Consider the following 27,990-nt stretch of genomic DNA (forward strand, 5'->3'; position numbering starts at 1 on the left):
GGGCAGTTTGTAAACACTGAGCATGAGAGATGTGTTGTTTTGAGCATAACCAGCAGATGGTGCTGAATGGCCGGTTGGAGGCGTCTGTGGTTTGTTGATCAGACAAGGCATCGAGTCCGCGAACAAAATGAGCCAATACCACACAGATCATTTTATTCCTTTATTTTCTAATCTTACTTTCACCTTTACCTTTAAATTTTCTCTGTTTACAATGACTGAATTATAGCTCCCCAAGAACAATTAGGATTAGATCATTTTGGGGATCTCAGAAAAAAAAAATACAGCTGTAACCAATACTGTTATAATTTATACATTTATCTTCGAAAATAGTTTTACAGTTTATTTTTTTCCTCTACAATATTCTCTTTTAATCTTCCCATGTCACATAATGGTAAGCCATGCACTACTCCAGTAGTGACGTTTGTGCCTTGAGCAAACTTTCTTTGGACACTGGAAGTGAGCGTGAGATGAAAGAAACAAAAACAAAAGAAATCCACAAAAAAAAAAGGAGAAAAAAAAAGACAATTCATATTTACAGTTTAGATTTCATCATTATAATTTAACAAACTGACAGTCACGTGGTCAGTGCTTTCCCCAGGGCTCATGATCAGGTTAGTTTAGAGGAGTTTGAGACAGAGGCACAGTGTTTAGACTAGCAGGCCAGTTTCTTCTTCTTTCCTTTCCAAGCTGAAAGCGTGTTTTTATCTTTTACTAGAACAGGAGAAGTGTTAATAAAAGTGAATCCTAATGGATAACTTGATCCGTCAATGTTTAAATATGTCTTTGGTCATTTTTAAAAGGCAGGAGTAAAATGAAGAGAGATCTGGTTAAAGTGCAATCACCTTCAGCTCTGCTGAAAGAAAAGATTTTGTCAGCTCTGTGGCTTCACCGACTAATCAAACTGTCGCCAGTCATCAAACCGTCTGTCAGAAAGACAAAACACCAATCGAGTGTCATGTATCCCACTGTGCGCAGGTGTCGTCCTGTTTCTACATTATAGCATAATAATGGTTCAGTATTATAAAGAATCTGTCGTGGAAACCCCCCCCCCCAAAGAACCCCCAGAACCACAGAAAAGAAAAAAAAAAGAAAAAAAAAAGGAAAAAAAAAGGGCAGGAAGCTGAACATAGAGCCTGGATACGAGGTTTTGTGTGTCACATCGAGGTCTCAACCTACAGCTCTGCCGTCCGATGTTTCAGCGTATGATTCTTCAGTGAGAACAAGTCAAACAAGTAAAATATACATTAAGAAATCTGTGTTTCCATGCAGTACCTGACTCCATCTGGGAAGACGACATTAGAAAACTGCAGACTCAGCCGTATCTAAATCACAACACCCAAGAGGTCAGAGCAGCATCAGCACAATGGAAGAGAGCCCAGACCTCAACAGATCACCGCACTGAGCAGGTCACATTCAAGCTTTGTTTTGTGTTTGCTGACTGCCCCAAACATTATATAACTTTGCTTTAAACTCTCAGAATTCGGTAAATTCGCCCATAGATTCATTCACTGTGAATTAATCACCTCCCCTCATGAATTCAAAAATGTACAAATATATTTTCAGCAGAACAGATCACAGATCAGAGTGTAAGTCGAATAAATATCTGCATGTGATTTAAAATGAGAGAAAAGAGAAACCCAAACGATACTGTACACGCTACATGCTAGAGAAGAGTACAGGCAGCCGTCTCTCAGCATAAGACGAAAAGAAACGCTCTTATTTTTTTTTTCTCCTGACTATAAAAATACCTAGAATCTAGAATGAGTGTAGAAAAAACTTTACATGTACAAGTCATTTACATCCAAGGCCATTTTTCATGGAGTGGCAGGTGAAGAAGAGGAGCGGTGAGATAGACTTCAGAGGTGAACGTATGAAAAACAGGAATTCATTTTAGCGTGTGTGTGTGCGCGGAACGCCATGCTGTTTGGACAAAAATACCCCCCTCCCCCCAGTCTTCATGATACGAGTCCAACAAGATGCCTGGCATGTAAATCCAACTTAAACATCCACTTTCAGGTCAGAGGGGGAAAAAAATGTCCATGTGTTTGAAGATGGCTGCAGAGTACCGATGAGCACAGAATCAGTCCTTGTTCCTTCTTGCCGTCCTCAATTACAGCAATAAGGAGAAACGTTTTAAGCAGAGGAAATGGAGAGCAGCTTTTCTTTATCCTGTCCCTTCAACCCACCCATCAATGTCCACTTCATGGGCCAGCATTATTGCTACCAAGGTCTGCCACTTCTCCTCAATGTTATATGCAGATTAGGTCTGGCTGACAGTCAGCAGAAAGCTCATCTGAGCTCTCAATGACAAACTAATCTGAAGTCATGGCTGCAGGATTTTTTTCCTAAATAAACTCAATTTGATGTAATTATATTAGAGCAATGTAACACCCTCCCCCAATACAGCATGAGTGGGATTCCTTCAGGAACAAATCCCACACTTGACAATCTTCATTTATGATTTCATCCCTTTACAATAAACATTTTTTTCTATTCCATCAACAAAAACAATATTTAAATCAAAATGTAGTGCAAAAGACAAAGTCTGGATTCTTCTCAGTTGTCATTTGTAAGCGTTTCAGTCACAACGACATTTCCACTGACAACAAATCGCTCGTGAAGGAAAAACAAAAACTGATAAGCTTCCCTGTCGCTTTCACTCAGCAAGAGAACGCAGAGGTCAGGTGGGCTGGACTTCACTGAAGCCAAACTACAGTTTCCACCATCACTCGCCAGCTTCCCTTCAAGTTCAGTTCAAGTGTCTGGAGAGTTAAAGTCAGTATACCCAGCCTATACTTTGTGCAATAAATGGGAGATATCTAAATGTTTGTGCCAGTGAGTGATGGGAAGCGTAGTGTTTCCAGCCCACCTGAAGACCTGCAGGACCCTGTTTCATTGTAAAAATAAATGATATAAAGCACACAGATCACTTGAAGGTTTCAAGAATGTTTTCCACTCCTAGTGTTGCCAAGCTTCTTCCAAAACCAGAGCAAAAAAGGGGAATGTTGAACACATCAAAAACACCCCCCCCCCCTTGAGGCATTCCTTGTCTGCGACCCAGCAGAAGTTCCCTGGAAAAGACGGCTGAGCTCTGTTAAAGGAGAGAAGCGCGCGGTGCTACGAAGCACTGCAAACTTTTAAAATGTTAAGGACAGATTCTACTCGGCTCCTGAGCGGCGCTTCATACGGCTTTTGTTTAAAAACACGATTCAGCGCGGCTCAGATGATCTGAGCCATCATGCTGCCACCATCCCAGCAAGCCTTCGCTGACTGAACTGAGGCATGTGTAGCATAACTAATGAAGACTGATCACCTTTTACTTAAGGCCTTTAGGTACAACTGATCAGGTTTTAGCTCTAGCATCGTTTGGAAAAGGGGTTTCTACTTTGTAGGATATTTCCCTCTCACACACATTTACACATTCATTCACTCAAACGGGGAATCTTGGGTCCCTCTAGCCACCAACATGGACGTCATCAGAACCCAAGTGTTATCAGGAAGGCCGACACAGACGCTCACAAAAAGCACAGACTCGATGGGTACTTAACCAAAAATAAACTAGCTTATTTGTCAACGACAGCCATGAACTGTTTGTTAAATCCTCTCTGATGGGGGGAGTTGGGCGTTACTGTTTATTTTCTCCTTCCAGAATATTTTTATATCCTCTATTAGAAATATCTCCAATTTTCTTAATTGCAGTCCGTAGAGTCCCTCTGGCTGTTTATTTGACCTCGAGGATGGAGGGGTTGGACTCCATGATGGCCACGATGATTTTGTCAATATAGTCCTGGAGCCTGTAGTTGATCTCCTCCTGCTTGTGAATGGCCTCCATCAGCTGGAAACAGAGAGAAGCAGAAGTGAGGGAAAAGCCGACAGCGAATGCGGTTCACGACTTCTTTCCTCAACCTACCTCTGTGCGAGAGACAGAGTTGATCTCTGCAGCCAGGGAGTCAGAGAAGGATGCAGACATCAAATTCTTTGCTCCTTGGATGCTCAGGTTGATAATCTGGCCGTTTAATTCGTCATTCTGCTCCTTAAGAGTACGGTTGTCCTGCAGAGATTAAGTCAGACACTGAATCCATGCAGCTGCTAAATTATTCCCCTCTCCATCTCAAAACCGCAAAGACAACAAAAACAGCAGAATGAGGATTCTTTTGGTACCTGTTTGAGTCGTTTTATTTCCTGCTCCAGCTCGGCTTCACGGGTGCGGGTCTGGTACTCCTGCAGCCCTGCTCCAGGTGAACGTCCTCTCTTTGCCTCAGCCTCCAATTTGTACAGCTGTAGGTGCTCAAGCTGTTTTCGCAGATCTTCAATCAGCTGTGGCACAAACAGATCAAGGATGTGAGGAAAAATCATGTTAATGACAAAAAACGAGATGATGTAAAATTTTAATATGATGGGCTCTAGCTGTATTCTGTTTTTTATATTTTTGTGCTACGCATTTCAAACGGAGAAAAGAAACAAAACATGTCTGACCTCCTGCGTGGACTCCTTCTCCTTCTGGTTCTGGTGGCGCTCATGGCTCAGCTTGTCGGCCATCTTCCTGCGAGACTCTGTCTCCTCCATCAGCCTGTCGGCCATGGCTTCAGCCTCATCTTGCAGCTTCCGCTTCTCCTGGAGAAGGAAATAAAATAAAAAATAAAGACGTGGGGAAGTGTTAGCAAGAAGAGACAAAAACAATTATAAAATGATTCCTTGCAAGTGTCACAGAAATGGCTTCTGCATAAAAGAGGTTAATGGTTCGTTCCAGCAGTTAAAATGTTTTTGCTTGTAAATTTCTGTGGAACATATTGTGAAGGTGTGTTTTATCTGGTGTATGAGATGATTTCGTCTTGGCACAAAGAACAATTTTTATGTTGCACCGCTATTATCACGAGGTTTGGGTGTGATGGCTGTGAGGCCTGTGTTTGATAATCACACAAAGGATTTTAGTGAGCCATCTGCAGAAGTCTGGTTTGTGTACTAGCTGTACAAGGTATTTGTTGTAAGTGTAATATTGTGCAAATTTGTAATGTATGGTGTTCTAATTATTTAATTTAGAATGCACAAGACTATAAGGTTATTCGTCTAGGACCTCTGAAGTGACAGGCGGCCACAAGGTAATTTTTGTTAAAGCACATGTGTTACTTTTAAGTGACTGAAATGCCTACAGCCTTTGTGTTTTATGTTTATAGTTTTCACGGCGTTCAATAAATAGAAGCAAAGCGCCCGTCTTGAGGAAGCCGTGCCTGTGTTGTCATTTCGGAGCTACAGTCCCTACAAGTGAATGCAAGGGAGATATTATGATAGGACCACAAAAGAGAAAAGACAAAGCAACGTGACAATGATGTCATCACCTCCTCTAGTCTCTCGATGTTTGCTCGAAGACAAGGAACGCAGGACCTCAGCTCACTGTTCTCCTCGTCCAGCTGCTGAAGCCTGAGGAACAAGCACAGATCTGTCAAAAGTACACACCAAAACCAAAAACTCCACAACAGCTCAGTTGATTAATATTTAACAATCTGACTGCACAAGGGGAAGAGAAAAAAAAAAAATGGCATCAGTGGAAGATTATTGCCATATGGTGGCAGTGCAGAGCCATGAGTCCTCCAATAAAAAAAAACAACAACCTCTTCTCACAATGAGCAAGGCTGTTATAAAACACCATTAAATATAAACGACGCAAAAACCCATCTGTTGCAGGCACAAGGGATCAAAGTGCATTTATAATTACAATTACAAGCAGTAAATTAAATACAGTAAAAATCTATATTTTGATATTTCGTGGAGCCACAAAGGTGTAAAAACACCCATTTCCCCCCCTCGCAGTCTCCTCACCTCGCCTGCATGTTTTCGATCTCCAACCCTCTCTCTCTCTCCAGCTTGCTGAGGGCCTCCTTGTGACGCCGGGTTTCCTGCTGCAGTTCCTCGTCAGCTTGGAGCTCCTGCTCCTTAAGCTGCTCCTCAAAGGCATTGGCCCGATGCACCAGCTGAAGGTTCTCCTGGCGCAAGCGTGCGTGCTGCTCCCCTGAAGCCTCGGACTCCTTCTCCAGCTCTGCCACTCGGCGCTCAAGGAGGAGCACCTGGACAGTATACACATTTCACAGTTATTAAAAATAAAAAAAAAACACTTGTTTTGACTTATTAACAATTAAACCGATCGATCTGGCTGCCAATAAATGTTTTCCTCCTTTCTTTCACAACAACTGTAACAGGTGAAAACTGTTGCAGCTCACTCGGCGTAACCACAACTGTCACCTTGTCTGTGATGTCGTTGTCAGCCAGCTCCAGGATGTCCCGCGTCAAGTCGCTCATGGTGTCCAGAGTCATTGAGCTGTTCTGGAGGAGGTGTCTGCATGTAAAGAGCAAAAACATCACTCCATCTTATCCACTCATATTTGATAAACAACTGCTTCCAAAAACAACCATTAATTACAATAATACTAGAAAAGGGAGCTGATATCTACAGAATACAGAGCTAAAGTTTGGCTTACCTCGCCACTTTCTTGCTGGATAGCCGCTTGCCAGCGCTGGATGGGGAGACAGAACAACAGGAAAAATGGTCAGGAAGAGAAAACGATGAAAAGGAAAGAGACACCGCAGCTTGGTATCCCTATCCAACCCCTCATCCCTCTGTCTACTAGCAGATCTACTAGCAAAACAAAACATGTTGATGAATAATAACTAAAGCTACAAGGGATTCACACACCACAGCACTCTGAACACCAACAAACCAGCATGTATCAATCGTACCCAACAGGTGCTGATGTAGGATCAAACAGATTAACACACACCCATGTGAGTATTACAGAAACCTTTAAAATAAAATAGCAATTTCAGCACTTGGCAAAAATGAATTACATACTTGTGAATTTACAGTTTGTAAATAAACCAAGTTTGGGAATTACTGGGTGTCTGTAATATGGATCCGAGTAAGTCTGAATAAAAGCAGGATCCTTCACTTGACTAGCAGAAGGATTCAGTCAAAGTCAAATGAAGCATGAAGTCAATGATGTGAGGAACGAAAAGAAACTCAGACACCACTCAGCTGTGATTATTTCATACTGCTAATGTCTCAAATGAATGAAACGTGAAAATCAGACTATGATGCTTATTTTAAAATGAGCATTCTTTAAGACTCACAAATCATTTGTTAAGATGGCAACGATGGGGAAAAAAAGAAAATCAGCAATGTTATTCTATTAATATATACTACATGCTAACACTCCTATCCATCATGCCAATGTCATGCAATCATCATGACAACATGCGTGACACTGCATCTAATCGGCACTGCACACACAGTCACACAGCTTATACCCAGAGGAGGTTGTGAATGACGTGTTACCTAGTCATCTCTAGGAAACTGAGGCGAGTGGAGAGGTCCTCGAGACGACTTATTTGTTTGTGACACTGGCTACAGAAAAAGTCCAGCGCCTCCTCCCTGAGGAAGCTCTGAAAGCAGCCAGGGGGAGAAGTGGGTGCACTGGAAAGAGGAAACAAGGAGGAAGAAAAGGAAAGGGAGGATGTGGTGAGTGCTGGACAAGTAAGGGGGTGAACACAGGTGGGAAGGGACACCACTGGGGTATCAGAGAAATCCACAGAAGAGTTTGAAAAGAGTGACAAGTGAAGGCTGCAGTGCTGAGAGGAGACGTGAGACAGACGGCAGTGTGGCTGTGACTCGTGCTCTGGATAGTGTAAGGAAACAAAACATCTCTTAGATAAAGACTGTGCTTATCTTTATTGAGTGATTAGACCCATTTCCATTAATTTGCCTGCCTGAATTTTATTTCCTTGCTGCTCTCTGCACATCACGTCTACCAGCTGCTGTTTATTCGGGGAGAGTCAGACCTGAATTACCTAATAAACTGGCACCCGTTTCGGTTCCTGGAGGCAGAGAGGCTGCGTTACACGACAGACTGAGAGTCACTCGATGGCCATATGCAGCATCATACTGAGCAATTTTATCCTGACAGCGTGTTAAACGATGCCCACAGCGATGTGTGTTTGTGCAGAACAGGACTAACCCGACAGAGTGTGCACATGTACTCAGTACGGTAATATGTAGATAAATGTGGGGGCGTGTGTGTGTGTAGGCAGCAGTGATACATGCGCCAACAATGAGCATGATTTGCTCAAAACACGGTGACGCATTCACACCGAGTGGGTGAAGCTTGTGGGATGCGGTTATTTTCTGTGTATGAGATTCGAGTCTATCCACTAAACAGATTTTTGCTCAACTTGTATGGGAAAAGATGCACTTTCTGTTTAAAAATATTACATAATATTTCTTTAGAGCTTATATACTTAACAAAAATCTAAGAATTATAATACATCTATAGTGATGTAGCCTTCCTCTAATGTTAACAAAGGCTTTACTAAAACAGCAGGAACTGAGTGAGGCTGTACTTGACGTCTTTAATAGTGATAACTGAAATGGTATTATTAGTGCCAATCCAGTTACCCCATCTTATTTCTGCATTGTCAGTAGGCTACAACAACTAGGCAGTTAACTGTTAAGAGCTTCCTGGCAAGTCAAGTCACTGAAATATCACCCAAGCGGATATTACACATTATCCGGCTTAGAGTCTCTGATGAGAAAAAGAGGAGGGGGGAAGGGAACAAATGAGCGGGAAAAGGCTAAAACAGGAGCTTTATTCAACATAAAGGTGCAGAGCGTGAATACGTTTGTGTCTCGTGCCGTTTCTGTTTTTAAATGGGCACTTTACACAGCTGGAGCCTCTTAAAGACGTCTAAACTCAGTGCAACAAAAACATCCATCTTTGTCTGACCTGCACTAACAGATGCCACCTTTAAGACACACTGACTGAAAACACATTTAGTCCAAGGATACCAAGAAGCATCCAAAAGAGAAATAAATCCACATTTTCAGTTTTGTTACAACAAGCAGAGTTAAACCAGAATGAACTTTGTGTTCAGGCCATCTTATCTTTCCCTTGGCAAGAAAAGAAGGCAGACAGTGGTGGCAAGGATGTCTCCAGATATGTCTTATCAATGCTTGACCTCAGTGTCTTTGTTAAAAGAGAAACATTTTCTCTGAAGAATGTAAAGATACGCATCAGGGCCTGGACAGCACATCTGAGAATGTGACAGTCTCACACCTCTTATCAGGAAGGGCTGATAAAAATAAAGCCATGATTTCACAGCCTAAATTCTCATAGATTCATGTCGTTTAGAAATAACCTTTGTGCAGGTTACACTTATTAATGGCTTCTCAGATCTACAGACTTTGGGTTAAAATTTGAAATAACTTGCACTACAAATAACTTAAATTTCGGGAAGCCTGAGTTGAGTTGTGTAGGGAAGACAAGCTCATACCTGGGGGAGCGCAATGCTGAGCCATTGACTTGCTCAGGCGTCTGTGTGAGATGGGAGTCACCCTCTCCCTCGGGCCCTTCTGTGGTGCTCTCCAGCAGCAACTCTGAAGTGTTACTTTCCCCAAAGTCCTCAAAGTGCTCCTCCTCTCCACCAATGACCGTCACCAGGGAGTGGTTATGGAGCTCTGAGTTCAGGGAAAACCTGAAACACACAGTGGAAGAGTTGCTGAGCGTGCCCACAGGCGTAAACAACAACACTGTTAATGTCAAGTCCGAGTTAAAAAAAAGAAAAGAGGAAAAAAAAAAAGTTCCAGGTTAAGACAGAAGTAACATCTGTCTGAGCATAAATAGCCACACTTCCATAAACTTAACAAACCTTAATCTCTAAAGCTCAGAATCTTGGATCTAACCAGATCAAAACAAGCACAATTAATCTTTCCCCGAGAAGAGCAACAGTCTGGACAAGTTCGATCGCTCGTCTTCAAAGGTAATCTGTTAATTCACATTAATCCCGAGGCCTGCTTTTGGCTGAAACAACATGTCTTGTACTCTGTTAATGCAAAACCTCAAGGGCAACACCTGAGACATGTGACTGGAGTCTTTGTGGTGTTTAATGTGGGTCAAGCTTACTGAAAAACCTGAGACTTTCACCCACATGACTGCTCTGGCTGTTGTGTGCAGCAAAACATAATTCAGGTGGAGGGCTGGTCTTAAGGACTTTATAGTAAATTTGAGTTACAAAACAAGATTTACTTTCATGTACCAGGAAAGGTTCAGAGAAGAGCTTTCCTGTAGTCCAGCAGGATGTTGGAGGTCTTAAATGTGCACAAACACACTCTTACAGGAAGAGGATGCCTAAATCAGCAGAAATCTCTGCTTTTTCAGCGCATTGTGACATGATTTGTTTTGCTTATTGTCTAATTCAAAGCCAACACTCCTAAGCACTCTTAAGAAGTAATAATTCAGTTTTAGCGAAAAAACACCAAAACAAAAACGCATCGAGCTGAACGGATTAAATTGAACAAAACCAATGTTATTGTTACTCACCCTTTATTCAGGCTCTTGCTACTTGGCCCCATATTGAGGTCCCTCGCACAGAGAGACGGTGACGAGAGAGAACGCATTTTTAAGCGCCCTCCGCTGCCCTGGCGTGAAAGCCTCGGAGCAACTGGAGTTAAAACCCCTGACAACCAGAGTGGAATCCTGAATTTTCACAGTTTACCTCAATCTAAAAACAAAAACCACCACTCTCCAGTGTGGAGAAAACAAATCCTGCGGAGCTGCAAGTTGCCAGCGCTACATGACGGATGCTGCTGCCGCAAAGACTTAAGGCCGTGTACTGGTAAAGGCTGACTGTGAGTGGCTTAATCAGATTTGAAGCTAAGCAATGACCAACAGACAGCCCTGCTGACTGTCCAAGGGCCAAATGTGTGTGGGGGACACAGGGGTAGGACAGAGAAGGGAGGAGGTGGCTAATCCTGTTAGATTCTTAATCCCCACTTCAGTGCATATACTCCTATCCTAAAATCTCTTTTGAATGCAGACTCGAGCTAGGGTTCGCTCAGCTAACCATGCTACATGGCAAAACCTCAGCTGACGTAGCGTCCACTTAGTTTCATTTCATCAGTAATGCTCACAGTAAGCCAAAGATTGTATTTGACAAGGAAGCTGTATTAAAAAAAACAAAAAAAAAAAAACTTATATAGACAGTGTTGGACAGTAATAACATTTTAAATAGGACCTAATCTCCTTTCACAGGATTGATGATATCACTGGTATTACGGAAGGGTCCTTTTTTTTGGCAATTAATGCATTTCCAGTTTTTAGTAAGCAGGTGAGTAAATATAAACACTTTAAAATGTAACTTTGAGTCAGACTTAGAGGTGTGGGTGATGACTTGAGTAAATGGAGAGGCAGAATCAGATTAGCCTTGCAAAAAAAAAAAAAAGGGGGGGAAACAACACAAAAAAAGAGCCAACTCAACACTTCCTGGAATTCAAGGTTCACACATGGAATGGGAAGTGCAAACACATCCATGTCAGGCAGTCCACTCCGATCCGTCACCAAGCCGGACAGACAGGTCACACAGTCAGCAGATGAAGCCACATAGCTGTGCACTTCCTCTCTCGTGTTTACCCTAAAAACTGTATCAACAAGAACGCTTGCATGCTGACATGAATCTCATCTGCCACAGCAACCGGCACTGTTATTTATGTGGGCCGTCATTTGAAGTGTCCGACTGTTTGAGACGACAAAAAAAAAAAAAAAAAAAAAGATCTTACAGTCTTTAATTCGATTAAACGAGGACTACTGACGAAAATATTAATGTGAGAATCAGACACCAACCCTCACCTCCCGCTAGTCTGTAGCTCTGGAATGCAGACTTTACTAATTTTGTCAACTGTGAGTGGGCTGCACTGGTGCTGAGATAACTGAACGCTTTACAGAGCACAACCTCAAATTTAACAGTAAAACCAATTAAAAGAAAGTCCAGAGCAAAACAATTAAACCCACATTCACCATGAATGGATTTAAAAAAAAAACCAAAACAAAACAAAAACTATTTTTGAAAACACACAATGACCAATTTTAGCAAAGAGAACTTTTAAAACAACTCACCTGCTGTTATTAGAAACAGCTTTACTAAATAACCAAAGAAGATGAGTAGATCTCAGCCTCTTTTCAGGTCAGTAAAAAGACTCCTTCACTCCGACCACCGTAGGTAAAGAATAGTAGAAGGGCTTTCTGTGTTCAAGGTTTCTTGTGCTTACACTGTGCAGATTCCAAGTTATCTCTGAATAAGCTTTCCGGTTCAGTCATACTAAAAACACTAACAGTGAATGTTCTCACTGATTATGAACCTTCGCCCCAAATACTCTATAGCATGTATGATTTCACTAAGAAAAATAAAAGTAAGAAAGAAAAAAGCTAAAGAACATTACTGATGTTCTGCCGGCAAAGTTTTGAGGCAATACTGAAGCTTAGAACAACAATTTGGCCAAAACAACAAAAGTCTTTATTACAGAGAGTTACTAACTAACCTTTTGTCTCCTGTATGGATGAAACCATTTTTGAAATTTACCAGCACATAATTTAAGTGATAGCAGGTAAATCAACCACTGACATCTATACTTGGATATGAAATACAGGTGTCTCCATTAAGGACAACACAGTAACGCATGGATGACCTCAGGGGAACTGAAGGCATTAAGTTAGTCTATTGCCTCTCTTTAATCTGCCTGTCTGCTGACCCACATAGAACCCAAGTGATCCAGTGTCACACACGAAAGACCCATAAACCACATGATCTGTGTAAAAGGGCAGTGCAGGGCAGCTCCAGGGCTAACCCTCAGCTAGAGATTTAACACACATTTTTGGGGGAGATTTCTGTACCTAGGAGCCATTACAAACATGATTTCTGCATCTCATGACAAGTGGAATAAAGGGATGATGTATGACTCAAGACACTGAAGTTTACAATCCAATTTTCTCAGCCTTGAACAAACACACAAGTTCTTTTTTTTTCCCCCAGGAAATAAAGGCATAGCAGCCAACACTGACATGAAATTTATATACCAACCTGTTGCTGCCATCTTCAGGGTCGTGTAGCGTGGCCTCGATGCCGCTGTCCGTCTCCACATCCTCGTGCATCTCAGGAGGTACAAGGGCCCCCGTGTCCTCATCAGTGAAGGTCTCGCACTCACTGTAAGTGCTCTCGGAGCCCAGGTATGCACTGTCTGTCACCTCATTTTGCTGCAGTCACAAAAACAGAATAAGGTTGCATTACAGGAAAGCACTCAGGCGGTAAACTTCCACATCCATCACTATTTTAATAATTTACTGGAGTACTAGCTGGGCATATTTATGGGTGGAATTTAATATGCGCAAATATTATTTTAGTTGGCCGAATGTAAGTATTAACATCGAGCAAACACTGCCCCAATACAAAGTACTCACAGTGCTCTACACATTTCTTATGATTATGAATTTGAATGAGACTAACCACCATGGTGCTTTGGTTGTTTTGGGGAAGATAAATAAGATTGTCAGTTGTTGTTTATTTGACACACACACAAACTACAGCTGTCAACAAGGCAGTCATTTCAAAGATGAGCTAATCTTGAATATTCCTGTCTAGCCAGCAGGTACTGATGCCAATTAAAGCAGCGAGCAAATAAATCTCAGCACAAACAGACTTCAGAGACTGCTTCTGATGGCAGTTCCAAGCAAAACCTGCTGCATCAACACCTCTAAGCAACATGTTCAAACAAAATGCTTTGCAAACAACAAATACCAACTGCTTAAAACTGATACACGCCAGAAAATAGACATCTGAAGTCATCAGCAACCAGAGACTCATCAGGTGTCAGAGCTGTGAAGCGATAATAAGGCAAAGGTGAGTCATGTTGGAAAATTTAACATACCAGTCTACATGGAGTATCAGAAGATGAGGGACCCTGAGGGGTATCCACCATGCCAAAAACCATTTTTCCTGCCCAGGCTCACTCACGGAAAAGCTGGCCTGCCATAAGAGCCCACTTATAACTCCTACTATTCCTTCCTCACCTTCACTCTCAGAGAGAGTGCAGAGAGCGTCAGGGAAGGGAAAAAAATAATAATACTGTTGCACACTGGGTGGTCAGAGGGGTGGAGACAGTGACAAAGTCCAAAGAGCAACAGAAGTCAGCTGTAATGCTCAATCAGCTGCTAACAGCTCTGAGTGAAAATGCCACACAATCAGCTAACAGTTAAGATTAACAATTTAATCATTCCCGGCTCGCCCCTCAGAACTTCACTTAGTGCCACAGTGTTAACGTTTAAATGATCACGCCACGTTCTGCATGTCTAAGACTGTACAGCGAACGAGGTCTCCACGTTACAACCACCTAAATTAAACAGTCTGTGTGCAAACACTGAGGGGGCAGTGTTTAACAAAGTTTCAGCTCAACAACACCTGTCATTGTCCCTGTAAAGCAATTAAAGCTGAGGTGGAAATGTGAACATCAGCAAGGGCAGAAGTTATTTAATAAAGGAAAAATGTGGTGGACTGGGTGTTGCATTTCTCTCTCATGCCAGGCTCGAGCTGAACAGCCTCACCTTGCTTGTTTTGAAAGCAAACAGGGACAGAACAGCACGGCCATTGACAGAGAGCGAGAGCAAGGGGAACTTTTTCCTGCCAGAAACTCGAGGAAAAAAAAAAGAAGGCCACGGACACAGGTGTGGCGTCGCCTTCAAACATTCACAGAATAAACCCCCGGACTCTGCTTATGGGTTCCAAAAACTTGCAGCCAAAGCGGCTGGGATATTTTAAGTAGAAAAAATATTATAGATAATTGCATCAAGGATAAAAACAAGGAACCAAAGTCTAAAGAGAATAAAACAAAAACAGTTAACACTGCGTGGACTGCTACAGCTAGGGTATATTCACCTCGGTGATGATAATTTACAGTTACTTTCAAATAGCCGCATCTATTGGTAGTAATTAGGTAGTAAGTAATTCAAATGGCTATTTTTTGGAAAATAATAAAAAGAAATCACCCATAAACATCCAAGGAATCAACAGATATGACAAGACAAAAACACTGAGAAATAATACAATTCATAACAGGCTTTGTCCCTGTTAAAAAAGTACTTTGAAGCTTGATAAGACTTCTGTTGGAAATCTATGTCATAACTAATGTAGCAACCAGAAACTCCTCTTATCCTTACACTGCAACCTTTTACTCAAGTTGTTCTGGTATACGTCGACCCGACGTGTAGTTGCATTTCTCAGGATGTGCACATCAGGTTTAGAGAAGGTTGTGGTGTGGGATTAAAATGCGGTTCTGGTTATGGCTTAAGTCACAGTGTAGACCTGATGCAGAAGTATGATTCCCATGCAAGTATGTCATCTACCCAGTTTATGTGCACTCATTTCCTTAAAGAATATAACAAGTTGCTTTCTTAACTACAACTAAAAGCTTTCCAACAAGTGTGAATCCATCTAGACTCACAGATGGCCAGACAATAAAACACTGCTCCCACCAGCAGTATCTCTTATCTTTTTCCCCCCTCTCTTTGCAAACATGTAGAGCCCTCTCGCTTCCTTCCCTTTGACTGGCTGGCATGTCTTGTAATCTATAGAGAAGTCTCACATCTACGAAAAGCAAGACCTCATCTGAAAATAAACCTTAAGCAACTCAGGTGAAAACCAAGCTTTCACATGTAAAGCCCTTACTGTGCAGAGCAACTTGTCAACCTAGTGGATTCATTTAATGCATTTAAATTTAGTTTGCAACAAGGCCATGACTGTAATTTTAAGCCTCAGCTGTCAATCAAGTGAAGCTCTATAACAGTTATTGTGCTCAAATTAGATTAGCCAAAATAAAAAGTACACAAAGATCAATTCTGTTTTTATTATTTATTTATTTTTATATCCTAGTATTTGTGAAGAATGCTTAAATATTTATTCAATCAGTCTCTCACATACGTGACTGCACTTCTACACAACATCAAGAGAGGGCGCCGATACCATGCATTGTAAAGCCACTAAAACAACAGTCGTCCTCCAGCACAGCTCGAGGCACACATAATAGCAGAAACCTTTCAATTCTGCAGAGGCCAGCAAAAATGATTGTTAAATATACAAGTTTCATACACCAGAGAAGACAGGAATTCTAGATATGCTGCCCACAACAGTAAAGAAAAAAAAGAAAAAAAAGTCCAGAGACATGAAAACAAGCTCACATTCCAGCTAATTCAATATTTGTCAAAGAATACTCAAAAGCCTCGCCTGCCAGATGCTATTTAGTGTCAGCCAAACCAGGGTGTTCAACCCGTGGAGCATTCATAGAGCAGTAATGATAGCTCTGCAAGCCACTCGGTGAATTACAGTGGGAAGAGTGAGAGTACACAGGGAGTTCAGCCTGCAAGCTTCACACTGTGCTGCTGCATGCACCACCAGGAACTGACAGCACAACAGCTGGACCGCATGCACAACTTGAGAGCGACTAAGCCTCCCTGTATGGCTCCTCACCTCATCGTACTCCTCTTGACAGCCGACAGCTCCATCCCCTGGACTGTAGTTTACACTGTATAGCTGTGGCTCCGGGCCTGCAGATGTGACAGGAGGAAGACAGGTTTAATGTGTACAGAACAAACAAAGCCAAACAGAAAAGAAGGCTCAACAAACACGAGACTGGTCTGCACAGTACAATGTCCATGAGAAAGCAGAGAGCCAGGATGCAGGATTATGTCTCTGCAGGTGAATGAAACAACTGAAGGAAAATACAATTAAAGAAAAAAAAAAAAAAAAAAAAGACACCTGCAAGTGTGCAGGTAAATTATCACCACTGGATTCAGGTGTTTATGTAAATGTTGTGCACAATTTGGGATTAAAATTGAAGAGCCTGTCAGCTTTTGTTTCCCCTTACATGCACAGCACAATAACAAAACTGCATTTATTTAATCTATTCGTGCCTTACTTTGGTTCTATTAAAATGTCAGTCTTCGGTTTACATTAACATTTCTCTATTTTTTTTTTTTTATAAATAAACCATGAAACCTGCTTCTCCCTACAGTGGTAAAAAGAACAAACCTCCATTTAATTAAATTATTAGCCTCAATTTGCAAATGAGTAAAGGTGTCACCGTTAACAAAGATTCATTTTAAATGTTGACTTTTAGAGGGGGGAGAAAAACAGACTTAAGCATTTTAATCAGCACATTTCAGAGTCTACACCTGAGCTGCCCTACTTGTATATTTACAGTCAGCAATCTAAGAGTGATTTGACAGCAAACATTATGTAACTTTTACAGACGTTTGAGGGGCTACAGAATGTCAAGCGACTGGTACAATAAAACTGTAAAAAGGGCAACAAGCAACCATATCCACTTTATATTTGTCAATAAAACCCTCCACTGAAAGTACCAACAGTGCAACCTGAGACGGACCAACGACAGTCCCATCAGCCATTGCGGCTCCGTATCTAGTAAACAGAGGAATGAATAGCGCCCTGCTGGGAGAACAGAACACAAACAGTGTCCTGGCAGTAGACCCAAGGGTTTTTATGCAACCCTTTGCTCTTGGAGACTCAGACATTGTGGGCTATTGAAGCGAAAGGAGTGCACAAAGAATGGGCCTGAGAAGCAGGCTGCCCACCTGTAGTCTCTTGGCATCATGTAAAAATTTCAGAGCACAAATATTTCTAGGCAATGTTTTGTTGTTCCAGACATGCCACAGCCACTATGGGATACAAGGCATTTCCATAGCCTGCAGACGTCCCTTTATTAAAAAGGTACAATTTTCCGTGAGGAGTGATCCAAAAATGGAAACAAAAGAAGAAAGTTGAGTGAAGCTTATGATGAACGTATACGCCAGGCTGGGACCCGAGGGAGCAGATTTTGGCCTCCGTTTACAACAAGAGGAGGTCACTGCTGGGGTAATGAATACGACATGGATGCAGTGGCTCTAAATAGGAATAGTTTAGCTGAAAAGTGACAAGCACACTGTGATTTTGTTAGCAGTGTGTGAGCAACTTGGGAAGTTAGATCTTCACACACCAATGAGAAACTTTCTCCTAGGAGGAAAAAACTGATTCATTAACCACAGAGCTAGACGCACCTAAAGTAATGGAGAGGCAGTAAGGGAAACACAGGACAATACTAGTGGCCAGTTTCAACAATATCATCCTTGTTCCTTGAATACGGTATGTGCACTAATCAAACAAAAACACCAAAACAAACCAGAACGACTCTGCTCAAATGACAGGAGCACAAAAACTGCCTATTAAACCAGTTACTTGAGACTGCTTGAGCAGTGAAATAAGAGCATCTAGTAAGAAAATGTACACAAAAGCAGAGTTTACATTGAGATATTTATCCTTGGATGCAAATATAGGCAGTATCTGTCCTTTCTTTGTGTTTTCATCACTGTACTCTGCATCAACAGTAGTGACTAGTGGGAGAAAAATATAGTGGGGAAAACTGAGAGGACAGGGCAGAGAGAGAAGACTGTAAATAATTAAGATGAACAGGACGCTCTGCCCAAACCTCATCTCTCCCTCTGCCAATCCCGCTCTGAAACCTCACCAGTCAGCCCATGTGTCTGTGCATCTAACACTTTCCAGTGCATGACTTATTAATGGTTTGAGAAACTGGATATATGCAACCTAGAAAGCCTTGGGAATGAGTTCTTCAAATCAATAGTCCGGGCAGATTGAGGCATCAGTTTCACTGCTGCAATGACATCACCACACACCCAGCACTCTCTCTTTGAACTAATGTCCACTTTTGAGCAAATGTGAACGTTAATTCAATATTTGGATAAGATTTGATTTTGATGTTATAACAAACCCACAAAAAGGATTAGGAGTTGTGTCTGATCTGAATGAGAAACTCAGGATGCAACATGCCATCTCTAATGATGTGTGCTCAGGTATGAAGCAGGGTTTTTTTTTTAATGCTTGAATAATTCATAGATTATTGTTAAGTGGCTTCACACATACACACAAAATAAAAGGTCAGACTGGACTGAAATGGACAAGTCTGGCTCTTTGGAAACAAAATGTAAAGAAATTGGGGCAAGGGGTAGCTCAAGAGATTTTTTTGTACAAGTGTCTGAAACAAGCAGACGTAGTGGGTCCACAAAAAGAGGGTACTAAGGAACAAGTTTACAAGGAAAACAAAAGGAGATGCGCGATGACTCACCTCCATTGCTAATGGCAGAGATTCCACGGTGGAAATCTTCAAAGCTGATGACACCGAGCCCACTTGGATCCAAAAACTTAGTCAGATCCTTCACCTAAAGAGGGACACAAACAAGAAAGATTTCACTACACTGACATCATAAAAGCTCCCTGTCATAAACCTACCATATGTTCAGCATGGATGCTTCAGGGAGATGTAATGACTGACATAAGGGGAAACTACTTAGCTGCAATGTTTGCATACTGACTTCAGTGGGGGGGGGGGGGAGGACACTGCATTCAAAATTGCTTTGGGCTTCATAAAACTGTTAAGAAGTCATACTCAGGATCATTCAACTCATTTGACAGTTTAACTGCACAATTACACAAGCTCCATTTTTGATTACAGGAGCAGAAAGTCACCAATAAAACACTTTAGAGCTTGAGAAGAAAAATCAACTTTTGCAGATGTAAAGAGTTTCACTTTATTGAATTCTGGACAAGTTTATAAGGATGTTAGCTTTATAGCTTTTTTTTTTTTAATAAATCTTTTTAATTTACCAAGAGGGCTTGTTTGGATAGGTTATCTGGCTTCCAGAGATTTAACTTGGGAACTAGCTATCAGCAAAAGTACCTCACCCTCTGAGCATAAAATGTCACACATGGGGGAAAAAAAAGACTAACACATGATTGCAGCATACTTTCAAGCATGTAACAGAATTAGAGCAGCTGGGTGGGAGCACCAGCGACGTGAGGTTTCTGTGGTTTGGGATCACTTCTTCTCTGAGAACGTCAGCACAGTGTGAACATGTTAAAGGGATTGCTGTTCTGTGCGTGGCGTCTCTGGAACATTTTTTATATCAGTTACACATAAAAATAACTTGATCTTCTTAGCAATACTGAGCTCCTACTCAAGAGGCTGAGAAGGTTGAAACTACTCAAACTGACTCTGTCAAGCCTGTGGCTTATGATCTGGGTTTGATTAATTAAATCCAGCTGTACTGGGTGAGAGAAGGGGAGTGAGTGGTATCGCTAAATAAGAGTTCATGCAGCAATGTTGAGTTCAAGCATCCAGCTCATCCAGCAAGCTTGTCTGCAATGGTGAACCCTTTTTCTTACAGCAGATTTGATACGCTCACCATTTTCTAGGTTTAAAAAGAGCACAGATGAAGACAGTTTTTTGTATTGAACCCTAGCAACTAGGAATCATTAGGTTTTCCCCCTTACATTTTTTTTTTTTTTTTTTTAAATAAAGTTTTGGGGTTTTTTTTGTTTTGTTTAATCATCCGTGCCTCTTTGGTTCTCATGCACTAAAAAGTTATTGGACAATAACAACAAAAAAACGGAAGGATAGATTACCAACTAAATGCTCTGTTCAAACAAGACAAACATGCAAAGGGTACTACAGCTCGCTTCTAAAATAAACAAAAACTACATCCAGCAAAAAATACTGGGTATAGCTAGCATAACACATGTGTGCTACAACTATGCAGTCACATGAAAGCAGGGCCAATCCTCACTAAATACAGCAAAGTATTTTTTGTCAGAAATGTTGATCAATAGTAGGACCCCAAGGGCCGAAGCATAAGGGGGAAAAACTGCCGTTCCTTAAATGACCAAAAGTCAATCCACACAGACTCTCTTCACTGCACCCTGCACAGTTAATTAATACAGCTTGCTAACCACGACTGCTAGAGATAGCTGATAGCTTAGCAACCTTTCATCCATATATAGTAACGTCTATGCGCTACAACAGCTAAAATGCTAACATTGACACTTCAAAATGTAGAATCCAAAACCTCAGGCACAGTGGCTTTGTGCATTTAAAAAAAACAAAACAACATGGACAAAGTACCTACAATGCATGAGATTAACTTTCCCATCTCTACAGCATAAATAACCAGCCTGCTGCTTTTAGGTTCCATAGGTTATTAACTCCTTTCATAAGGGTGAACTTGTTTAATAACTTCATCCATTTACACATTTTACAGTAGTGACTGCTTTAACTGACAGAAAGGCTGTAGGTTGTAATGCCCGCTGGTTGTTCTAACAGACCATGCAAAAATACTCCTTTGATGGTAGAAATTCTAGCATTTTATTTGCATGCTATCGGGCTTAAATTAGAAGTTATCTGAATCACCTGATAAATTGACACTCTACACACTCTCGAACACTTCTAACTAAACAAAACCAAGACGGTGACAGGTGTAGTGTAAAAACTGGGGCTTCAAAACACAACCACAAAACAGCAAGTGATTTCATGTATGCAAGTCCACGGAAGAAGAAAAACAAAGTGTGCTTTAGGTCAGCGTAAGGTGTTTTACTGAAGCTTTTTCCACATCCCAACATCACAGAACATCACAGCTCAGAGGAAACGCTTTTATTCCACGCAGCTCTTCACAAACACCTCTTTCTGGGCAAGGCGAGAAAACTGAGGTGTGAGCGGGGAGTTAACGAGCATCAGTGGTTTCAGTGACGTTTTTGTGCACGTCTGATATAAAAAGCAAAGAACAGCTTGTGGGTATCGTTTCTGTGGCATTAGAAAAAAAAAAAATGCACCACTGAGCCGAGTAGGATACGCTACTGTAAAAACCTCCAGTGCCAAAGCTCCCAGATCAGTTTTAAGCTACTATCCTGTGGAAAGTGTCCATGGCCTACATTTCAGCTGTACAGCAGTGCCAGGCCCCTCAGGTCTTGTTAGTGGAGCCTGCTGGCTATTCCTAGGTCTAACCTAAAAACTGAAAGGTGAATGTGATTTCATTTTTGCATCAACCTATTAACCGGGCAAAGAAATCAGATTATCCTCTTCTAAGACTCACATAACTTTTATCATTGTCCTTGTTTTGACTGTTGCTGTTCTCTATATGACCTGTTTTTCTATTTTAAGCCTGATACAATAACATATTAAACAATAACATAGTTTATTTACATGGAACAAGTATTTCATACAACTTGATAAATCTATTTAATACAAAATCTCTGAAAAGTAATTTCTTTAAACACTTATTTTCCAGAAAGATTTTATATTAAATAGATTTAAGCACTTTTCATGTTTATTTGTGTCTGTGTTAATCCTTTCTTCCATTTCTAAAAGGTAACTTACATTTTTAGCTTTTACAGTGTCTTTTTTTAGACAGATGTACAGCCCTGAGACCTAGAGGAAAGACTGAGATAAAAAGTCAGATGCAGCTCAACGGTTCCACTGCTCAGCGGAGCAAAGCACTGTGGTTTTTCGCTTTCCTCCATTTGTGTCTAATCAGTGCCGGGGCACGCCTGACCGCCTCCACACAGACCACTTTTGTGCATAACCCCGATGAGAAGAATACCCTTTGGTGAGAGTGTTTCCTAAAGGGCATTTCGCAATAGTCAGTTGCCAAACGAAACTTTGATAGCCATAATCATAAGTTTGGCAGGTTCGGATGAAAATAAATAAGTAGTCTTTGTAAATAAAACACAGATGAAAACAAAAGGGAACTAAAGAGAGGGGATGTTTCAGGGCTTGGGGCATTCCACTGAGGATTAGAGGGGTGGTGCATAACAGCAGTGGGTGATGGGAGGGAGGCTGACCAAAGTAGGTTTGGTGATGTCGACTCAGAAGAGAGTCCCAAACTCAATGAAGTTCAGTGTGGCTTTTGTGCAGAATCAGGGTCAAAACCAGAGAGTGAGTGGGAGTTAGAAAGTCTTTTCAATAGCGCCATACTAAGACCTGCCAGACAGGACCTTTATTTTTAATTTTTTTAAATAGTCAAAAAGGTTTCATAGAGTGGATTCACTACTGCAGAGAGACATTTGGTGCTCAGTGTTTCCCTGCCATGTTATTCGCAATACACTACATTTGTGTGCGGTTATAGTCGGTATCACATCCTGGAATAATTCTAGAGGAAACATTTGCATGCTTAGCATACGAACGCCATCTGAACATTCATGCAAATGTCTTATGAATACCTTCCTGGTGTTTATCAGGTGTTGGGGGTATTTGCAAAGAGAAACCCAAGTTACAGTCCTAGCTGCCAGCTAAACTATGACATAACAAACATGACACGATGAGCTTATCATAAATTCTCAATGGGCATTTTTTTATGGATCTGTATTACTTTTTGCCTTGTGGTTTTTGAACCAACATATTTAAACACTTGTGTTACCACCAAGGCCCAGGTCATAATTTCCCCATTTGGACTCGGTCAGGCATAGAGCTTATTCAAACTGCTTTTATCTCCAGATAGCTGAAATACAATGACATATCAGGGAAAGGCTTAGTCAAATATCAAAAGCACATTTATATGTGGTTCGCACTGATATGGGAGGAGAAAAACACTTTCAACACTCAGCAAAGAAACAATTATAAAGTGAATATGTTTGCCCTGTTGAAGCAGAGCTGACTTTTCTACAGATCCTCGTGTGAGCTACTGAATGATGAACTCACCTAAAGGTAACATGCTTAAAACATTCCACAAATTCTATAGATAAGTCTGTCTGCTGACTGCTCGACAACTGCAAATGAAAAAAATAAGGTTAGAAATAACAAGCGCGCCTAAACGTTTGTCTCCTTGGTCTCAGGAAAGGACAGAAATCTGAGAGGAGCCTCCTCTGAGGGCACATTTAGCTCATGGAGCTCTTGCAAACCAGATATTGGATAGCTAACACAATGAAAAACAAACAAACAAACAAACAAACAAACAAACAAACAAGTAAGCCACCTGCACAATCTGGATAGCACCTTTTGGCAGGAAATAACAGTCAAACAGACCACACCTCTGGGAAAAAAAAATAACTCTCAGTGTCATAGATGTGTCAACTTTAGCACTCTCTCAATCAGCAGGTGCAACTTATTTTAATTACACCAAACATGAGACGTTGTGCTCCTGTGTCACTCGAAACAAGGTCATCGGCAGCTGGTGAACTGCACGCAAAGCACGAAGTCCCTCCGACTCAGGAAAATACATTTAATTCTTAATCCTTCACAATTCCCTGCCTGGAGAGCTGCAGATGCCTATGGCTAGACACGGGACAGAGCAGCAGCAATAGAGGTGCTTTGAACTGAGAAAGAAGAGATTAAAAAGCATTAGTGAGCACGCATTACGTTTTGTGTGTGTGTGTGTGTGTGTGTGTGTGTGTGTACCAAAGGTTCACAGTGTTAAAAACAAGCTGGTTAAAGTAGTGGAAATTAACTTATTGCCCAAATTTTTTGACCTACATCTTTTGAGCGGGCTAGTTTCATGCTGATATATACATATCAAAAACTGCTAAAGAAGATCATGTTAAAATTCTAATATTAATGTATACTCACTTAGGTACCCCTGACAGACAGGCCTATTTTTGTGGAAATAAAACTGAATACCTGATGTAAAGGGGAAGATAACATCAAACCAGTGAGGCTAATGGGTACAGAGACACACAGCAGCTATACCACAAGGGGTAATCCCCTAGCCACAGAGTGTACAAATGAAGAAGTGAGCATTCTGTCATTTGACATATGGAGTTTCAGGCCTGACATAACTCATTACAGACAGCATGTTTAACAGATTTATCAGAGAGAAAAACAAGTCCTGGCCTTTCAACACTCACTGAAGATAGATGACAAACTAATCCAGGCATGGTTTTCATAATAAGTTGCACTTTCAGTATTGTCTGTTACACTAAGCATTGGAAACTGCAGAGAAACATACCAGCACCTCAGCAGGGGTTAAGTTACCACTCCATTACGTGACACTGTAACATCACCTGAGCCAGCTTTCATGTCTGTATGAAGGTTTTAAACATTCACCCAAAAACCTATCAGATAAATGACCACATTTTGACAGTTGACTTGTTTTATCTGAAATAAATCTGGATCATACACATTCTAAAACACAGACATGAGACGTAGATGGATTTTAGTTTATTTAATTACCAGTGTTTTACAGGAAGCACTCCAAGTTCCTGCTAAAAATCAATACTAAAGATTTTACACATATGGAGCAGTTTATTGTGTTACACTGAATCTTACCCAACATACGGTACAAAGAAGCTGCCTGCTCAAAAATGGCAAGACTAAAAAAAAAAAATTAAAAAAAAAAAAACACCTAAAAAAAAAAAAACCAAGCTTCTCACCTGATCGGCCCCATAGGCAGTGGCGAACTCCATGAACTCCTCAATGCGGACGAAGCCATCACCATCTTGGTCTAAAGCATCGAACACAGCTTTCAGAGGGGAGACTTCTTCCTCCCCTGCACTCACAGCTGAGACCATCGGCAGTGAGTCATCTACCACCATGTTGGAGAGGGAGACCGTCTCCACGGCCTGCTCACTAGTCCACTCAGGCTCAGAAGAAGTTGTATTTAAATCCTGAACTGAAAAATCAAAAGAGGCCACTTCATCACAGCCTGAACCCTGGAGCTGTGTAGTGTCGGCCGGCCTCTCCTCAGCTGCTGGACTGTTTTCATTCCGCACTCCCTCCTGGGGTTTCAAGTCCCAAGATTCGTCATCGTGGACCTCTTCAACAGTCAAGCACGGATCCAAAGCCATTGCCTCATTTCCCTGATTTTTGACTTCAGAACAGATGTTGTCTTCCATCAAATCCTTAGGTGTGTTTTCCACAGAGGAACTCTGACTGCTGAGATCACCCTGGATGAGGGCATCTTCAACCAGAGGCAGTGTCAGTGATGAAGGTTCGTTTAATAAACCCAGAGCAAGCAGGTCGTTCTCACCTTGTTGCTCCAAAGTAAGATTCCTAATAACAGCAGCTTCTTCATGTACCACTTCTGACTCCTCTGATGATACATCTAATGGAGTTCCTGTGTAGATAACAGAGGCAGCACTGGCAGGCCACAGGCTTAGGCTGCTGTCAAAATCTGGAACGTCTAAATCCAACAAAGGCACAGATCCTTCAAAACACTCCAGCGGTGTGCTGTGTGTGTTATGAAGGAGGCAGTTCTCAGGTAAACCTTGTAGGGTAGCGCTACTGGTTACAGGTAGATCGGTCACTTGATCAGGGAATAAACCTTTGTCTCCAATTTCAGGTGACAAAGTCTCCCTGCTCTGTAAGGGAGGGAGGTCGACCTGCTCCTTACATGGCACCTTTACCAGCTCCTCACTGACACCCTGTGGGTTTAACTCGCCTGAAGACTCTGAGTTGGGAGCAGGATGTTCATTGGAGAGATCTACTAGCAAAAATGGATCCCCTGTATCGGTCTTCACTGGAGATGATGGCACGCTGAGGGTTATTAGCGCAACCCGACTACTGAGGACTTCTAAGTCCTCCAGAGGGGAATCCCGTTTAAGAGTCAGCTCCTTTTGAGCAGAGTTTTTTCCAATCACATCAGCGAAGTTGGGAGAAAATAGCCAGGACAATGTGCAGTCACTAATTTCATCAAGTCCCTCTGTTTTTTCTGTGCAAGACAAATCCTTAATGTGAGTACTGTGGAGAAAAGTTTGGGAGATAGTGGTGTGATCTCCCTCAAACTGCAAATCTCCAAAAGAAAGATTTGAGACATTCAGGTGGTTGTCCACTAAATCCTTTTCCTTCTGAGTCTGTTGGGATATGTTGTTCTGGTCGCCATTCCTGAAGTCCAAACCAGTCTGTTCACTCTTGTTTTGACAGGGTACACCTGCATTGTCTGAATCCAGTGTCTCAAATCCAAGAGGAAATGGCTGCTCTGGCTCCCACTGCGTGTGCCCCAAAGGGCCAGACACAACTGTCGGCTCCATTTATGCTGGCTGTTCACCTTTGGAAACCTATGAAAGCTGCTGATTTGTATCTATTTATTTTTATCTCACTACTGTCAAGATCCAATCCTTCAATTTTAATGCCATGCTTCTATATGGCACAGCACATCTCTAGTGAAATTGTGAGTCAAGTGTGGAGAGCCCCCACAAGCGCTCTCCACCGCTATCATTTAAAAGATGCTATCAGATATTGTGATTTTACGAAGTACAAACTACAATAGTTTTAAGAAGATATGCAGGTTTAGAAAAAACGCCTAAGACTCTATTTCTGACTTTTAATTCAGTGGTTGCCCCCCACATCTCGAGAACAGCATTACCTAAATCTAGAAATCATACTGATTTCCTGGCCATACTGAATATGGTGCTGATGGAAATGCGTCTGGACTCACTATATCCCTTTCTGCCATGACAGGTCCGCTCCTGGTAGTTGTCAGATGTTCCAGCTTCAGCATGCTTCACTTGCGGCCTGAAAGTTGCTCAATAACGTCTCGAAACTGAACCGACAAGCACACGACTTTACAGCATCTCTGACAGCGAGGTGATATGAAACACTAGAGTTACGAATTAACGCGTTAGGTCAAGAGTGTTTGTCAACATTAGCCTTATTAGCCGATTATCTAATCTTATCAATCGCCTCGGAGGGAAGCGACGTAAGCAGCGTTACTCGAAGCTGAATTAACACCAAGCTGTAAAACGTTAACGCCAAATCTGTTGTTGCAAAGCGGCTTCGCACATGTGTCACCGACCGTCTTTCCTTCGAATGAATTTAAGCCAGCAACTACCGTTAACTCCTCCTTCGAGCATCCCACTTCTCCCGTGCCATTGGTCGGGGAAGCTGCTAACAGGCTTGCTAACGAAATTAGCCTATTAGCTGGCTAACACACCAAAAAAACCCTCAAGCTTAACTTTCGTCCTCTCTTGATAAAACAATACCAAAATGCTAGCTTCGGGGTTCAAAGGGTAATTAACGTGAAGTATCGTCCTCTTCGCAGTAAAATATCACTGCCTAATTTTGATGCCGTTTTCCAGCGGCGGTCCACCTGTGTCCCTCAGAAGCCAGGCCAGACGAGTGACGAGACGAAACCGTTTTCTTTCCCTCATCAAATCCCTCCGCTGTCCTCAAAAGCACACCTGCGCTAGCGTCCCCCGCTGATGACCACAGTGAAACCAACAGGGTGTCAAATGAGGCCAAGAAACTCCATCGTTTTGGCAGTCAGACCATCGATGTTGATTACAGACGCCGAAAGCTCTCGCATCAGCATCAGCAGTGTCCCATCCTCCTCCTCCAGCCGCATACACACCACT

At 41.8% G+C, this 27,990-nt stretch overlaps 1 protein-coding gene across 3 annotated transcripts; it reads right to left on the reverse strand.

Moving 5' to 3' along the window:
* Positions 1–147: 147 nt before the first annotated feature.
* On the reverse strand, positions 148–27,990 carry rab11fip3 (RAB11 family interacting protein 3 (class II)). 3 transcript variants are annotated; one of them, XM_026178786.2, is made up of 14 exons: positions 25,072–27,990; positions 19,004–19,097; positions 16,333–16,409; positions 12,898–13,070; positions 9,319–9,519; positions 7,328–7,465; positions 6,474–6,509; positions 6,238–6,331; positions 5,818–6,062; positions 5,337–5,418; positions 4,477–4,614; positions 4,162–4,317; positions 3,911–4,051; positions 148–3,835 (listed from the first exon to the last, which is right to left on the reverse strand). In XM_026178786.2, exons 1-14 carry the CDS (start codon positions 26,665–26,667, stop codon positions 3,722–3,724), a joined length of 3,285 nt encoding a protein of 1,094 aa, XP_026034571.2. In that variant the 5' UTR covers positions 26,668–27,990; the 3' UTR covers positions 148–3,721. The 3 variants fall into 3 exon arrangements, with proteins under 3 accessions (XP_026034571.2, XP_026034573.1, XP_026034572.2); XM_026178788.2 differs by having other exon boundaries at positions 27,075–27,984; XM_026178787.2 differs by lacking the exon at positions 7,328–7,465.

Source organism: Astatotilapia calliptera, chromosome 8, assembly GCF_964374335.1.
Source record: "Astatotilapia calliptera chromosome 8, fAstCal68.1, whole genome shotgun sequence".
Classification (NCBI taxonomy): Eukaryota; Metazoa; Chordata; class Actinopteri; order Cichliformes; family Cichlidae; genus Astatotilapia; species Astatotilapia calliptera.